General features: G+C 36.2%; 1 protein-coding gene across 2 annotated transcripts in view; it reads right to left on the bottom strand.

Annotated features, from left to right (window-relative positions):
• TNKS (tankyrase) overlaps positions 1 to 16,211 on the bottom strand; it is a 216,956-nt gene that overhangs the window by 57,372 nt on the left and 143,373 nt on the right. For both annotated transcript variants that reach the window (XM_086703351.1, XM_025932924.2), the window contains exons 9-11: positions 14,656 to 14,777; positions 12,921 to 13,012; positions 12,750 to 12,828 (exon numbers count right to left, since the gene is read on the bottom strand). In XM_086703351.1, the coding sequence (XP_086559477.1) occupies positions 12,750 to 12,828; positions 12,921 to 13,012; positions 14,656 to 14,777 (293 nt within the window). The remainder of the gene's footprint in view (positions 1 to 12,749; positions 12,829 to 12,920; positions 13,013 to 14,655; positions 14,778 to 16,211) is intronic.

Raw genomic sequence — 16,211 nt, 5'->3', positions numbered from 1 at the left:
GACCTGCACTGCCTGCCACATCTGAGATGCACATTAAATACTTTTGGATGAATGGGTTTTACCAAACTTGCTCCTGTAATATAAAGACAGCAGGGTATGTAGGTAAAGGCAAAGTAGCTAATTACATTTATCTTCTAATTTTAGTAAATAATTATAACAGAATGCTCTCATTGAATTACCAACACATTTAACACCCCCCCACCAGAAAGATTTAAAGGTTCAAATGTTCCATTTTTAAAACTTTGAAGAGTTATAAAGGAAGAATCATTTAGCTAGTCTTAAGACTGTTTAAGACAACATTAAGCTTTGGAATCACATTCATAATTTGATCAAACCTGTTTTCCAGGAGGTCCCCCAAAATATCCAGGATGTCCTAGTAAATACCCTCTATTCCAATCAGACCACAGTCCCTGTTCATTGTATATGCTGCTCCTTTCAGACAAGCCCTCTGTCTGCCTTTCTGGATTATGAAATCCAGTGCAAGTCTCATCTCTCTCAGGAAGTGCTTTTGTTGCTTAAAGGCTCGATGATTACTGACTTTCCAAATATCCATGTCAAGTTAGCACTATCTTACAAATTATAACACCTGGGTAGTTTTTGTTCACCAAGTTAAAGTTATGGCTATTGAGAATATGGATTGCATTATATAGGTTTTCTGGGTCCTCTAGAAAGCTCCTCTTAAGGACATGTAGTGAATTCACAAATATATGTTAGTAGGTTATTTTAAGCATTTGTCCGCACCCACCAAATAAATACAAGATTAAGGAAAGAAAATATTTAAGACAACTGATCTCTATGTCTCCAGTCTTTCATCATTATTAGTAAGGCGGTCACACTTGTTCAGGCAAGGGTTCATCTAAATTCTTAACGGTGTTTTCACAAAATTTGCCATGAAATACTGACATGTTTAATTAGATCTCATTTGCCAGCAGAAAAGTGACTGTTTATACAGGCAACATAAAAACACAGCCATTACCATGTATTGATGGAAAACATAAGCTACCAAACTAAATTTCTTGACTTTTTCTATGAACATTTCTGTTACTTCACCACAAGAGAAAAACTTAAAATTGGGAATATTCTAATCATTAATGATTTTCTGGAAATTGCATAAGAAACTCACTAAATTATTTAATCAGAGTGACAGAAATTCTCAATACAGCTTGTTAAACCACGGTAACATGGTTTGAGAATTACTACTCCAAAATTCAGATATTACCTAAAGTTATTCTTCAGCTCAAACTGAGGGTCTCTTCAGTGCCTTCAAATAACCTTGAATTCTTCAGCATGTCACTTAAGACCATCTGTAATTTACTTTCACACTCCCTTCCTTTCTACTATATTTTTTCATCACAATGTGATAGGCCTGCTATGCTCCAGCTTTATTAGATCACCCTGGAACCCCATTTTATGAAGATGTTCGTTTCTAAAGTCATTGCAAAAGGTAAAGTTTGCCTTTGGTCAATATTATCCTTGAAAATACCTTAGCAATGCAATGGCAGAGACAGACCTAGGGTTTCTCAGTAAATGCAACACTCGTTTCACCTTCAATGTGTGAACAGATCAACCGAACACCAAAGTACATACAGTATCTTTAAACAGTATAAACGCACTACGTGTGAGGAGAGGTTCTCTCAATGCATTTGCATGGTGAACCTGAGTGCAATACAGAGAACAGCAGATTCCCTTCTCTCTCTCACTCACCCTGGAGCATGCACTCATGGAGTGAAATCGGGCCCCAAATCACCACTCTCTAATGTTATTTACATTAACTTTTCTTGTTCCTCTCCCCCTCTCGGTTTTGGATGGCTGCTTCTGAATGCAGCTCCACTGACACGTATTCTCATTTCTCTACCCAGTAATTATTCTCTTCTCACGCTCCTTACCCTCGCATTTGGCTGTCAAAATTAGAACCAGGTAGTTTACCTCCAAAGAAGTCTTGTAAGGAAGGGATGCAACTAACATTTACTAAGCACTTGCTAATATCAGGCTCTGTGCTAGATGCTCTATTGAAATTGTAAGCGACTTAAAAGCAGAAATTATGACTTAATCTTAAATGTAACTCTTCCCTCTACCCTCCCCACTCCCAGAAATACAAAAGGTATAGGGCATTTCATGGAGCTTCACCAATATCTTGTGAATAAGTGAAAAATATAATGTATAAGTTAAGAGTTAATTTATAAAAGGAATTTTTTATGTTTAGCTGAAAAAAATTCCAACCATTTGATGAGGACTGATTGGTAACACTAGAAAGTTAAAACCATGCTGATATACTGAAGCTTTGTGTCCTCATCCCTGTTTATGTATAGAAGGCATCTGCTCCTTCCCAAGGTAGTATTGTATTCTAATATTTCAGAAAACCAAACTTTCTTAAAGTACAAAACAGATCAGCGTAACATAAAATTCTTTGCTTTAGAAAATGTATTTTTTATAATGAGAGAATTTCCCCCTCAAACTCTAGTTATCGCAGCAACAAAAGAATATCTATGGAGTGCTTTATCAGACAACATAGCTGAAGCACTAGAAGTGATAGAAAAGTATCAGCGATATTTAACAGGAGCACTCATTCCACGGAAACAAGTGGAATAATTTGGTGGAACTGTGTACAACCCATAGAATGAACAAGGATGGATGATAGGGAAAACATTAAACAAACATCCGACAAGGGTTTTCGTGAGGAAGGGTTATTCCTTACTAGAAGCAAATGTCAAATTTCTCAGATTCCCCGATCTTAGGACTCCAGGCTGGTCCTTCTATGGTCCAAAGATGACAATGGCAGCTCCTTGAAAACAACTCCATGAATCTCAGTGAAAGCCCAAAAGGATGTCTCATACATCTATTGTAAGAGAGAAGAAACCTTTCCCAGAGGACTTCTCCTTATGGCTGGAACCAGAAACGCTTCCTGAAGCCATGCCTATACCAGTCACTAGCAAGGAGAGTAAGATCACCAGAACTGTGTCAGACCCAGCCTTCTGTGGAGCTCCCAAAACTGAACAAAGTAGAGCTCCACAGAAGAAGGTTGCTGAGGCAAGCTATGGCCCGTGGGTCAATTCTGACCAGGTGACTATTCTGTACTGCTTGCAAGCCAAGAACGATTTTTAGATTTTCAAACGATTACATTTAAAATGGCTAGAGAAGTATCCATAAAGCCTAAAGTATTTACCATCTGGACTTTTAAGAATGCATTTGCTGATCCCTGTTCTGAAGAAAAGAAGGGGGAAAGTGATTATTGGATGGGAAATCAGCTGTCTGTTGGAGTCATTACTGACCTTTTAAATTGATTCAAAATTGAAAACAAAAAGTCCCTAACTTCCTCTTATATTTAACTTTATCAACACCCTTAATGTTCTACCTTTGTTTACTCTTTTACCCACCAGTCACGGGATACAATCAGGGCTCTCTACAAGGTGGTCAGTCCAATTTTCTTCCCTCCACATGTGTAGTTCAAGGCACAGAAGTCCAAAATGTATGTGCCTTCCAAGGTTGGTGATAACTTTGTTTTTAGAGGGCAGCAGGAACTATTTTATAGGACTACACCTGTAACGTGTCCCCGAGTTTTTAAATGGCAGGATTTGCATTGCTGCTGTAATTCAGTTTCACAGTAGAAAAGTGATATTTTGGAGCTAGTGTATATTTCACTGTGGTCCCAGAGAGTTACAGGGTGCGTTAATTGTTTAAAGGTTCCCATAAGTTTGGATTTATGACTCTGCTACCATTCTGTAAGTTACACAAATGGCAAATGATAGTAATTCACTTCACTGATGGAGAAATATAGGAGATTAAATGACTTGGGCATGTTATCCACAAAATCTATAAATGAAAGCACTGGCTAAAAGGGCCCACCAATGTACAGAATATAGCCCATGACCTGAAAGTCATGCGTTTGTGTGTGTGTGTGTCCTCTTGGCTTTGACAATTTTGACTCACACATTGACAATTCTTCACTCAGTCAAAAAACAGGCTTAACAACATTTAAAATATTCTTTATATGTAAGAATCAAACCCCTAAAAAAAAAAACCCCAAATACAGTCTTGTATTATACATATAATTAAGTACTTAAATCGTCATTCAAGCTGAGATAACTAAATAAATGAGATTGCCATTCACAGGATTCTTCTAAGAACTTTCAAATTAAAAAAAAATATATATATGTATATATATATATGCATATACATATATATATTGCTCTCTGTAAGTTTTATGTTTTTAACCTAAATGATATATTTGACAGACTTTATATATATACCACCATTAACTTATTATTCATATTTTAAAGAGATACAACCTGTGTGTGTGTGTGTGTGTGTGTGTGTGTGTGTGTGTATACATATAATTTGAAACCACCAACATACATATTTCTGGAAGAATTCAGGGAGTGTTGCATCAGTTTTTGTGATCAAGTCTTCTTTAGAGCCAGTCCTATTTTCATCACAGTCTCCACCATGAGGATATGATATAAGATGCCATTAAAGATGCTTATCATTCAGCACCAAGGAGATTATTTTCACTGAAGTACAGACACTGACTCAAATAAGAAAAATGCTACATATAATGTGTGGTAATGTGTGGTTAGGACTTGGCTTGAGAAAAAAACGTATCTGGCAGTTTTAGAGACAAAATATATTCCCCCTTTTTCCCTTGTATCTAGAGAGAGAAACCTGAGGTATGCATTTTTTTTCTATTTCTGAGTAGTAATTAATGATTTTCCTATAGAGGGTAATTAGATACATGATACAAAATCACAATGGCATCTGGCCTGAAATATATGTCTTATGTCTTATGTCCTATAGGACATAAGACTATGATTCAGGGTCACTTGGGTGGCTCAGTTGGTTAAATGTCTGACTCTCGGTTTTGGCTCAGGTCATGATCTCACAATTTTGTGAGTTCAACACCTGTGCTGGGCTCTGTGCTGACAGTGGAGCCTGCTTGGGATTCTCTCTCTCTCTCTCTCTCTCTCTGCTCCTCCCCTGCTCACACTATCTCTGTCTCTCTCAAAATAAATGAAAATAAAACTTAAAAAAAATCATTAAAAAAAAAAGTATGATTCAAATATGCCAAAACAATCCTGAAAACCCCAAACCAACTATAAAGAAATGGCTGAGGGGCACCTCTCAATATTCGAATCCATGTGAATAGCCTAGTCTCAAAGTGCTAACCTCAAGATTGAGTTAATCTCTCGCCTAAACTTAAAGCTATTATTGTCCACATCACTTATTTGGTAATTAATCACGAACTGTTCTGTGATGTTGCTGTAATTAAGCATTTATTGTTAACTCACATTTTAATTCTACTTTAGCTGCTGAACGTGGGTATATCTCAATCTAAACTGGGTTTCAAGTAACCTGAGCACTGAAAACAGTCTCTGTATTCCTTTAGCTAGAATGACAATGTACTTTCTCCCCAATCAGGACACTCTGAAAGTGAAAGTGAAGAGTTAAGACAAAGGCATTAACACATCTGCAAGAAAGGAGCAAAAGATAGGGATTTGAAATAGGTCTATGTCCTGGTAGACAGACTATAACCTAGGGAACAGGTGGCAGGCATATTATAACATAGTCTACATTTCTGTAATTGGCCTTATAGGAGAAAGTAGCCTTCTAGGAAGTATCTACCTTCCTGAAGCAGGATTCTGTGCAGGCCACCTACCTGTTCAAAACTTCCCAATGGCTCTCCCAGTATTATGAGAACAAAATCAAAACTCTCCCATCGAAACTACCAGGACCCTGCTCCAACGTATATTTTCAAGATTTTCATTATTCTCCTTTTCAGTACCCCTGGGCTCACTAATTATAACTCCTGACTAACTGCTTTCCTGCTTGAGTCATTACTTGAAATATTATTCGTATTTTCCCAATTTCTATATATCTAATCCCTAGACATTCCTAGCTGAAATCCTACTTTCTTCATGAAATTTCTCCAATCTCTCCCCCAGCCTGTTACCACCAATGGAAGTAACCGTTCTCTGAATAGCAATCTATCCATACTTCTCTTATATATCACTTTCCAATGTGTATGACAGATATTGGCGCTGACTATAGTAGATAAGACTGTTACTAGATTTTAAGTCCCTTCAGAGAAGACTCTTGACCAAATCCAAACTTCATATATACCCCACAGTAACAAGTGCAATGCCTGGTACAAGCTGGATGTTCAAAAATGGTTGGTAAGTAAATGGTTCACAAGAACAATAAATTAGTAAATTCTGATGATAAAGAATACTGTTTTCATCATACTAGTGTGTATACTACATGAACATCAGACTCTTAAGATATTCTCTAACCAAAAAATACATATTCTTCTTTCCCTAGAAATTTGAAGGAAAAAATAAGTTAAATGCCAGTGTTGACAGAATTGTAAAATATTGAAAATAATTAACTTACTTTATCTGTAGTAAGAGTATAATTTAATTTGATTTTAAAGTTTTACAGATATTTACAGAGCACTGTTATAAGGAGGATGGACATAATTAAAGCCTCTCCTGTGAGGAATGAAATAGACAAAATGACCATAATTTAATTCTTAACTCAAATTCTGATACAGCAATCAATATTTTACTTTAAAGGGTTTTTAATCCTTTAACATTTACTAGCTGAACTCGAGTGTATTATTATTTGCAAACCTTCAAAATTCATGTGGAATTTTAAAAGAAACAAAAGAGATATATTATAATGGTATGTGTTTGCTTTGCTTTATTAAAAGGGCACTCACGTTCTCACATGCCCTGTGTGAGAAACGACCCCCTGAGCAGAGCTGATTGGACGAGTGGGAGCCAATCCGATGGCCGTGTGGAACAAACTGCGATCTCATTCAGATTCTCCCTTTCTCCTCCCTGAGACTCAGGAGAGACTGTAGCTGCAGGTGTTATATTTTTAAGACAAAGACTCATAAAACAGGGGCTACCAAGTCCATATTTAAGCCATAGAGAAGTAAAACAGAAAAATGTAGTCTATTAAAAGAATGAAGCAGATGAACTAAGACAAACACAGAAAAGAAACCCAAGCGACCAGAGAGAGAGACAGACACACACACACACACACACACACACACACACACACACAAACACACACACACACACACAGATAGAGAATGCAGTCGAGGTACTCAATAGTTTCCACATTCCTTGTTCTAGTCTTTTGTAAATCTCAGCTACAATTCCTGTAGATTATTTCTATGGGATAACAATATGGGTAATCTCAGAAAAGTAATAAGCATACATTTATATAAGTATAAAACAGATTTCCATTTGTGCTTACTCTAGATTCAATTGATCTGTTACCGGTAACTAAAATGTTTCTGAGACACTGGGCCTTTTGCTCTTTGTGCTGATATGCTCAAACGGCAGATAACTGAACGATTAGAGATACTTTACATCTATAGCTTTGAAAGCATTTTAACATCTTTGGGCTAACAGAAACTGCTTATCAACCCACCTCTTGAAGAGCATTAATCAGATCCTTATAATGAGATAACACATTTCCCCAAAGTGAGCAAAGACTCTTCATCACTTCTCAATGTGAGAAATAAGCCCACTTAATGCCAATTACTATTGACACAATTTCTTCTTACATACAATATAAATAAATCTGTCAAATTAAGACAAATGAACAATCAAATTTCTCCGTGTTCCACACATTTAACAGATGCTCAAGCAATGACAGAATAGCAAGTGCTTTTCTATATGAAAAAAAAGCACTTTTGAATTAAACCTTTCATTTTTAGGTATTAATAATACCATATGCAGTTGGGACTTAAGTTCTACTAAATAATGATAGCAGACACAGCAGTAGCAATAGAATGTCAGGGTAGGCTAACAACAATAAAGAAAAAACTGCCACATGAAGGATAAAATCTTCATGTCTCTCCCATTTAGGCTTTATAGCAATCTCGCAAAGCAGGGGATTGGTAGAGATACTTGACTTTTTTAGAAATAGAAATTTACTCCACTATAAAAGTTGATTTTTCAAATGAGTCGGCTAATACCCCCATTTTCTTATAACTCTCCTTTCTTTATAAGCCATCTGTTTCCTATCCTTTTTCTGACTAACGCCTGCTTGCCCCTCCAGATTCCTACCTATCCTCCACCCTGCTCGATGTCCTGCTTGATGTCCTGGGAAACTTACTTAATATGGATCATATCAATGGGTTCTTTTGGTCTTTAAGTTGTTACACTTGGACAATGGGAGGGAATGGCAAGAGACTGGTGGGGAGCAGGGGTGTGAGGGGTAGGGGTCAGATATACCCCTTATCAAAGGCTGCAGGTGGTGTCAGGGGACCTTCTCCAAATAGCTACCTTCTTCTGCTTCTTTGCTCCTTTGGGCCCAGGGACGATAATGTCTCCCCATTTGCTGCTATCCCTTGCTCATATCTCTAAACCATGCCCACCTTTGTATATAATTCTTTTATTAAACTTTCCTCAAATTACCCACTTTGAGTATGCCGCTTATTGCCAAGACTCTGAATATAATTCTCTGCCCCTGTATCTTTGGAACACCTCCTTCAAAAGCTGCCAAAGCCTTTATATAAAAGTTGTCAAGTTAAATGGCATTGCCTACCTTGATTTCTCTTTGTAGCACCGGTTACTTCTTCAATACTCCTACTGTACTCAGTAGACCCTGTGATGGATCTTTCAGTTTTCTCTTCCCATTGCTGCCCTTCAAACATGGTAATTTGCAAAGGTCCTTTCCTAAATTCTCAACGCATCTCTCTATACTTTCTCTACCTTGGAATGCATGATCACTATGTTCATGGCTTTCCAAAAGATCTTTCTAACCCTACCTAGACTGTCTTTCACACTCTAGTGCAATTATTTCCAACTGCTAGTGACACTAAATGTCCCTCCTTATCTCATATCAACTTTAAGTACAAAATTATCAAGGCATAGGAAACCAGTATTTCTCTCTAGCTTCCTCACTTCCCTGAATTGTACCACCCTTTTCTAAGTCTGTTCTAATGCCCGATTCATTTCCACGTATATAACTATTTCTTCATAAGTTACTTTCATCTTTCTCTTCCTTCATTACTCATGCCATTAAATTGGATTTAGGATTAGCTTCAAGTTTGGTAACTGCATAAACTTCAAATTGGTACTTTCCACAGTATCTAGCATATGGCCTTAATCATTTTACATCTCAGTATTTCTTGCATTAATGGATCAAAACAAATTATAAAGGAACCGATATATAAATCTTACATAAAAATTTAGGTGACTAAGGGAAATATGTAATATGTCTGAAAAGACAAATATGGAAAAATACAGTGCTCATATTTACAAGTAATTAAAGTATTGCTTGTATGTCAGGTATTATACTACATACTTATATATACATAAGCTCATTTAATTTTTACACACATACACACACAGGTATCAATACACACATAATCACTTATGGGTGAATTACGGTTCCAGAAAATTAATTCCAAGTTCACAGGACTAGAAAGTGGAAGACTGTACAGTAAAAAGTATGCTTGTCTGTTATATTCCCAGTATGTTTAGTTTAACATGCATAGTGAACCTGAGCTTTATCATCAAGCTTTGAGCAAAAGAATGTTTTGGCTTATGTAAAGATTACTAAGTTCTATCTGTCAAAGTAAGACAGATTAGTTCATGGTATTAGATCTCCCTATCCAATTCTCTGCCTTTTCTGACTTATTAGCCTTAGCATGGTAACTTGACATGAGGAGGGAAGGAGGCAGGATGGTGGAAACAGTGTAAGGGTTGAATCCTAATCCGAGGGTGGTGCTGCTTGATCAGAAGGTGTTTTTAGAATCAAATGGAAAGCATTAGTTGTCCAAAAATCAAATTGAAACCGTGAGTTCTTCAGAAAGAACACTAAGCAAGCAAACAATGGGGCCCAAAAGTAGCTAAGTGAGTTTTTATCAACACATTAGTCACCAAATAAGCCAACCCTGAGGGACATCAGCCTGAGTTGGAACCAGGGAAAAACTGAGTGCAGAGGATGGCAACTACTATTTATTGGTTCAGAACCCTGATTCAGTAGGATTTATTTTCCATTTAAAGGGCCTAATAGCAGGAGTTCTGGATTTGGATGAACTATAGTGGAAGGACTAGGGAGGGTAAACTAGTCTAAAAGTCCTTCTGCATCACCGACAAAGTGTTTAAAACTGCGCATACCCCACTGATGAATTGAGACATTATCGATGAGGATATCCCGTGAAGACGAGGAGCAGAGTAAGGTTGAGAACCACAGAGCTAGAGCAGTGCTGACTGGGAGAGCTTAGAAACGCGTGCTGTTTTTCACTGAAACGCCATGAAATAAAATGACTCATGGGAGAAAACAAATAGATATTTTTCAAAAAGGAAGGGCATTGTTCACGGGTTTTCAAGAATGTTATAAATGCCATAAACTGTTTTTAAAAATGGGTCAGTGGTAAACAAAAATGCTCTTAAGTATAGCAGAGAGTCCACTTAGCTTAGTATTTTCTGCTTGATGGAGCAACAAGACATTATTTATATAACAATGCAGGAGTTGTACCCTCAGAATAGGTAATAAATTGGTAGAGTGCTGTTCCCTCTCATTCTAGGTCATCCTGACTTTTTTAGATAAAAATACCAATTGTCCTTGTAAAGCAAGGATATCTAAATTTTTGGACTGGGAACCTTATGAATAAAAAAATGTTTTGAGAAACCTCTCAATATACATATGTGTTCATCTGTAACCTTAAGAAACAGTGCTATACTAATATATGAGAGAAACATATAAAACCTATATAAAAAGAAATTACAAAGAATGGGAAAGAGATGACACAATTAAAAATGAAAACATTTTATACTAATGTACAAAATACCTTCGGGCTCAACTAAAAAACCTTAAAAAATCTTATGAAAATTGCAATGTAGATTTGAGGATCTGATTCTAAGTTCATTTTCAATAGCTGGTCCCATGGACCATGTTAGCTCAAAAGACGGGAGAGAAACAAGTTAGAGCCACTGGAAAAAGTGCACTCACTGTTAGCAGTGCCTACTAAATCACAATGCTTATTTTTTAAACATTTTTGGAAGTTTATGTATTTTGAGAGGCAGAGAGAGTGAGCAAGGGAGGGGCGCAGAGAGAGAGAGAGAGAGAGAGAGAATCTGAAGCAGGTTCTGCATTGTCGGTATGAAGCCTGATGTGGGCCTTGAACTCATGAACTGTGACATCTTGACCTAAGCCAAAACCCAAGAATTGGATACTTAACCGACTGAGCCACCCAAGTGCCCCCACGATGCTTATTTTTAATGTAATTTACTTAATCATGCTAAGGTTTTAATTGAAACTCTGCTAGTAAAATTTCATCCTTCTTGATGTTTTCTAATAGGTTCAAAAACCACCTAAACACAAGTTAAGAAAGACTTTAAAACAGGTTGGAAAATTGTTTTCCAGTTTTTAAATTACATGTAGATGTAACAGTTGGGTGATACATTTACATCATTTTTTGGCAACAAAATCACAAAACAGTGGACATTTTCCAAAAATCTATTCTCAAAACGTCCCCTTCATTTTTTGAAGTTTCTTTAAAAATGCAGTCACTTTCCCATTTACTCTAAAATATGTAATATTTGCCTTTAAGGGCCTGAGTATGTTTCTTTCTTAAACAAAGTATCTACATCCAAGTAAAAAATATCTACATGCAAGTAGTCATTTGTCATCATAGATGACAACAAATTTTGAACCCTCTTATTTTCATTAAAAAAACAAAGCACGAGAACTAAGATCAATATTCTTGAAAATACTAACTCATGAAATAGCCAGACAACCTCTTTATGCCATCAAATTATCATTCCCTCGGATTACCAACAATGTTATTTATGAAGGATCTACCGTTTAGGATAGTATCCATGAATCTACTTGTGTGGACATGTAGATAGGTCACAACATGCTGGAAGTGAACAGATGAGTAAGTCTGTCAGTGACAACCCCTCCCTACTGAGCCTCCCATTCTCCTCAGAGGAACCACCTTGAACCGACTCAAGACAGGCTGACACACAGACACATAGAGGGAGCCAGCATCAATCTTTGTATTAAATATTAGTAGATCTTAACTTCTTTATTCATAAATAAGAAATTACGATTAAAAAAAATTAAAATTCTAATATTTTTCCTATTCTCAATGGCTCATCTTGTATATTCCATAAAGTGTCTACTTTGGAGACTTCTGCTTTAAAAATATATGTACTTTTGAGGATTTAAAAGTATGCATATTCAAGTTACCTCTGAAAAACAACCAGTTTGCTTCCTTCCTCCCTCAAGCAATTCATAGTTTCAGACAACGTCAACAGAAATGGTTACCCCCAAATATCTTATTTTTTCAGTCACTTGAGAAAATTATTATCATTACCAGTTTGAAGGAATAAAAATATTCTTTAGAGTAAGTAGCAATATTTTGACTATCATTTATATAAATTATTCTCTGATAAACCATCAATGATGTTGACTATCAAAATATATCAATTCCAGTATTAATGTAAAACAACGCAAAGTTAAATGTGTTTCAAATGATAAGATCAGAGCTACATTTTATTGCTTTATGGAAGAATGACATTAAAGGAAATAAGACACAGCTCATTATTTTTATTAGTAACAGGACTTAAATTAGCTTGACAAGAGAACAGATGACTTCAAATACACGGTAAGAGTCCTTTACCAAATTAATTTCTCCCGGAAAATCAGAGAGAATAGTAATAGTCTTAAAAGCAGCTAGCTACTCAACTCCAAATTTGGGATTTTATTTCTGATGTGTGTCTTACCTTTGCTCCATGCTTATGTAGAACTTCCATGACATCATTGTGAGCTCTTTCTGCTGCAACATGCAAGGGAGTCATGAAACTGCGGAGAGGAGAGAAGGAAAATGTGATGTCCTAACTTTTGTTGCATTTCCCCTTTAAGAGCCGAACACCTCCTTCTGCGATTGCACTTACTCTTTATTTTTTTCATTAACATTTGCTCCTTTTCTAAGTAATAGTTCTGTCACTTGTTTTCGTTTGGGATGCAGGGAGGCCACAGCACAGTGCTGTAAAGTAAACAAAACTAAGTTAATAAACTTCTATTTAAAAGGAGAATTCTGAATTAAGTAGCATCTGCTGACTCTTTAGAATACTGTTATGTCAAAAAACGTTTACATATTTTATGTTATGGAGATGATCAAATTCTCCCTAAACACCTTGGAAGTGCAAGACACGGGCCTTTAAAACAAGATAAAATTATCTTAGTTAAGCATTAAGAAAGACTGTTTCTCTTCCTTTGGCCGATGCTTGTTTGAAGGTAACAGAATACTGCCTCTCCAAAGGTACAAACATCTATACCTCAGTTGTTCAATCCTTCATTGGGTTGTCAGCTACATAAATAAATAGTTCTCAAAATCTTCCCCAGAGCCACTCTGTGCACTATATAAGCCTATACGCCCAGGGATAGGCAAGAGGTAATAGACTTGAAGGAGCTTAGTGAAAGAAGTACTCTCAGAGGCTTAATGTTTTATCCTGTATTTATATGATTTTTGTATTCAACTTTGTTTTATATTAATGTTTTACATTCAAATTTTATGAGTAGGGGCACCTGGGTGGCTCAGTGTGTTAAGTGTCTGACTCTTGATTTCGGCTCGGGTCCCGATCTCATGGTTTGTGAGATCAAGCCCCGTGTTGGGCTCTGTGCTGACAGTGGCGAGCCCGCTTTGGGATTCTCCCGCCCTGTCCTCGACTTTCTCTTTCTCTCAAAAGAAACATTAAAAAAAATAAAATTTTAAGAGTTAAAACCTACTTACTAATGAATAAAATGAACACTCCCAAAAAGCAGGTCAGGATTATTCTGTTGCCTTGGGTGTCTCCCGGCATAACGCTGTATAACGTCAATATATCTGAACACCAGTTTGAGAGGCACGTACTTAAGTGTACATACAGCTGGCCCATTTCAGTTTGATGACTCTTTTAGTGTTGTTTTCGGCAGGTATTGACTACAGGTTGACTTTTTTGCGCCAGATATGTGCGGAAATTTTAACTGAAGCGTATTTAGAGGTCTGTGATATAGGCATCACACATGCTTAAATTCTGAACTCAGGAATAATTTTACCGGCCCTATACCTGAAATTTAATGTGGCCAATGATAAGAAAAATCAGCTAATCTTTCTAAAAGTACGTTAGAAGAAAAAACATGAACTGTTTAAAAAACAATGTGTACGGTCTGGAACAAAAAATTCATAATCTTCGTATTTTTCTATAATGAATGTAGTAATTCTTTGGAAAATTAAGAATAATTCTTTGGATAACTGCTCCAAAGGATAATGCAAGTATCTCTGAAAATACTTTTAATATTCTACAGAAGACAAACAGTCTTTACCTAGCAACCATAAGAAAAAGATTCTATAGAGAAAATCACATCTTGTATTTTATGAAAGAATTGGCCACAAAAGTAGACTTGTTAGAATACAGTTGGGTAAGGACAAAGGTAAAAATAATTCCCAAATCAAGGGTGAGCAAACATCTATTCTCTCATGCATGAAAGCAATCATCTCCTGAACCAAATTAAAAATCAATGCAACCAACATTAAAATGGAAATTTCTGGCATTTCTGATACGAAAGTTACTTAAGGGTTCTGAAATGAAAATCGTACATTGTGCTTCTATTACAGACCTAAGGAATGGATTAACAATGAAATCTTACCAGGGCAGTTTCATGAGACTGTGGTTGTTTGAAATTAATGATTTCCAAAGCAAGTGTTTTTTTAACTTTGGCTAGGTCTGCTTCTCTGGCTGCTTGCAGTAGAGAATGACCTTTAAATTCATCTGTCAATGAAATAAAGGTTGACATAAAAGATTTAAGATCTGTAAAAATCATTAGCATGATTACAAATAAGAAAAATACTAATTTTACATATTACTCTATTTTATCAATAGCAGTAACATGATGCTAGGATGATAAAGGCACAGAGGATGTGCAGTTAATGAAGAATTTTGAAAAATGTATGCTCTGCAATAACACGATTTTATACTCAGAGTCCACAGAGATGCACACATACAAACACATTTACCCCCGCTAAGTTTTAAAACAAGCAACCAAAAACATCTACCAAATGGAAGCCGGTTCTAAACATATATACACTGGAATACTTTATAGCTCTTAAAAAAAAAGGAGGTCTGCACACACTATCATGAAAATATACATAATTAAGTGAAAAAATCAAGTAGCAAAAGAGGTATGACAGGTTGACCCAGGGTTTTTGTATTGTTACTACTGCCATTGCCACCACAACCAAATATAAGAAATGGTACAAAAAAGGCACTAAGAGAAATATTTGCCAAAATATTAATAGTTTTAGCACTGAAAAGGGAAGAACTGAATTATAGGGGAAGTGCCAAGAGTCTGATAATTTTTCGAAGAACAAATAGTATTTTATTATTTGTATAAGAGATTTGTATAAGCAAGTAAGAGATTTCTTCAAAAGTGATTTCTTAATTAACTGCATAAATAAAAATCCAATATTCTAATTAAAAAGTTAGAGTCATGTTTTCTATTTTACAGTTTTGGTTTGTATTTTGATATGACAAAAAGCTGGAAATTCTTCTAAAAAGATGCAAATGATGTGTAAGCTAATATATTACATAGCAATCCCCGGCCAGCCCACATAGCCTTTGCACCTGCCTGCTACTAAATTCCTTTCTTTTCCTCTCTCCTCTCCTGAGTTCCCCATCTCACTCCCCTCTGTCCCTCAAAAGACAGAGAAAGACACACATGGAAACACATGTGCCTTAATAACTCCTATTACTGTGATGAATCACAAAATTCTACTACTGAAACTAAGATTTTACTATATGTTAACTAACTGGAATTTAAATAAAAACTTAAAAAAGAAAAAAAGAGAACTACTATCATCGTTCAAGGCCTCAGTTTAGATACTCTGGTTAGGCCTACCTGATGTTTTCCATTATTGGCTTAGGATTCCTTCTTATGAAGCCCCCTGCACTTGCATTAGCCTTACGTCACAGGACAGATCACATGATCTTATTTGCTATGGTAGTCCTATCACTTAGCACACTGCTTGTATATGGTATATTACGTATTCAACTTGTTGCATGAATGGTAAATATTTATAAAATAAGTCATGGCAGGTGCAGGGGAAAAACCATTTTTATGAAGCCTCTTGTTTAGTGGTACCTTATCACTGCTAAATTCCTCAAAGTATAGGACTTTGAAACTTCAGAAACTCAAAGTTAAGGTCA

Source organism: Puma concolor, chromosome B1 (assembly GCF_028749965.1).
Source record: "Puma concolor isolate L17-30 chromosome B1, mPumCon1.1.hap2, whole genome shotgun sequence".
Lineage (NCBI taxonomy): Eukaryota > Metazoa > Chordata > Mammalia > Carnivora > Felidae > Puma > Puma concolor.
The sequence above is the reverse complement of the archived record's forward strand: the minus strand, read 5'-3'. Positions and strand labels throughout refer to the sequence as shown.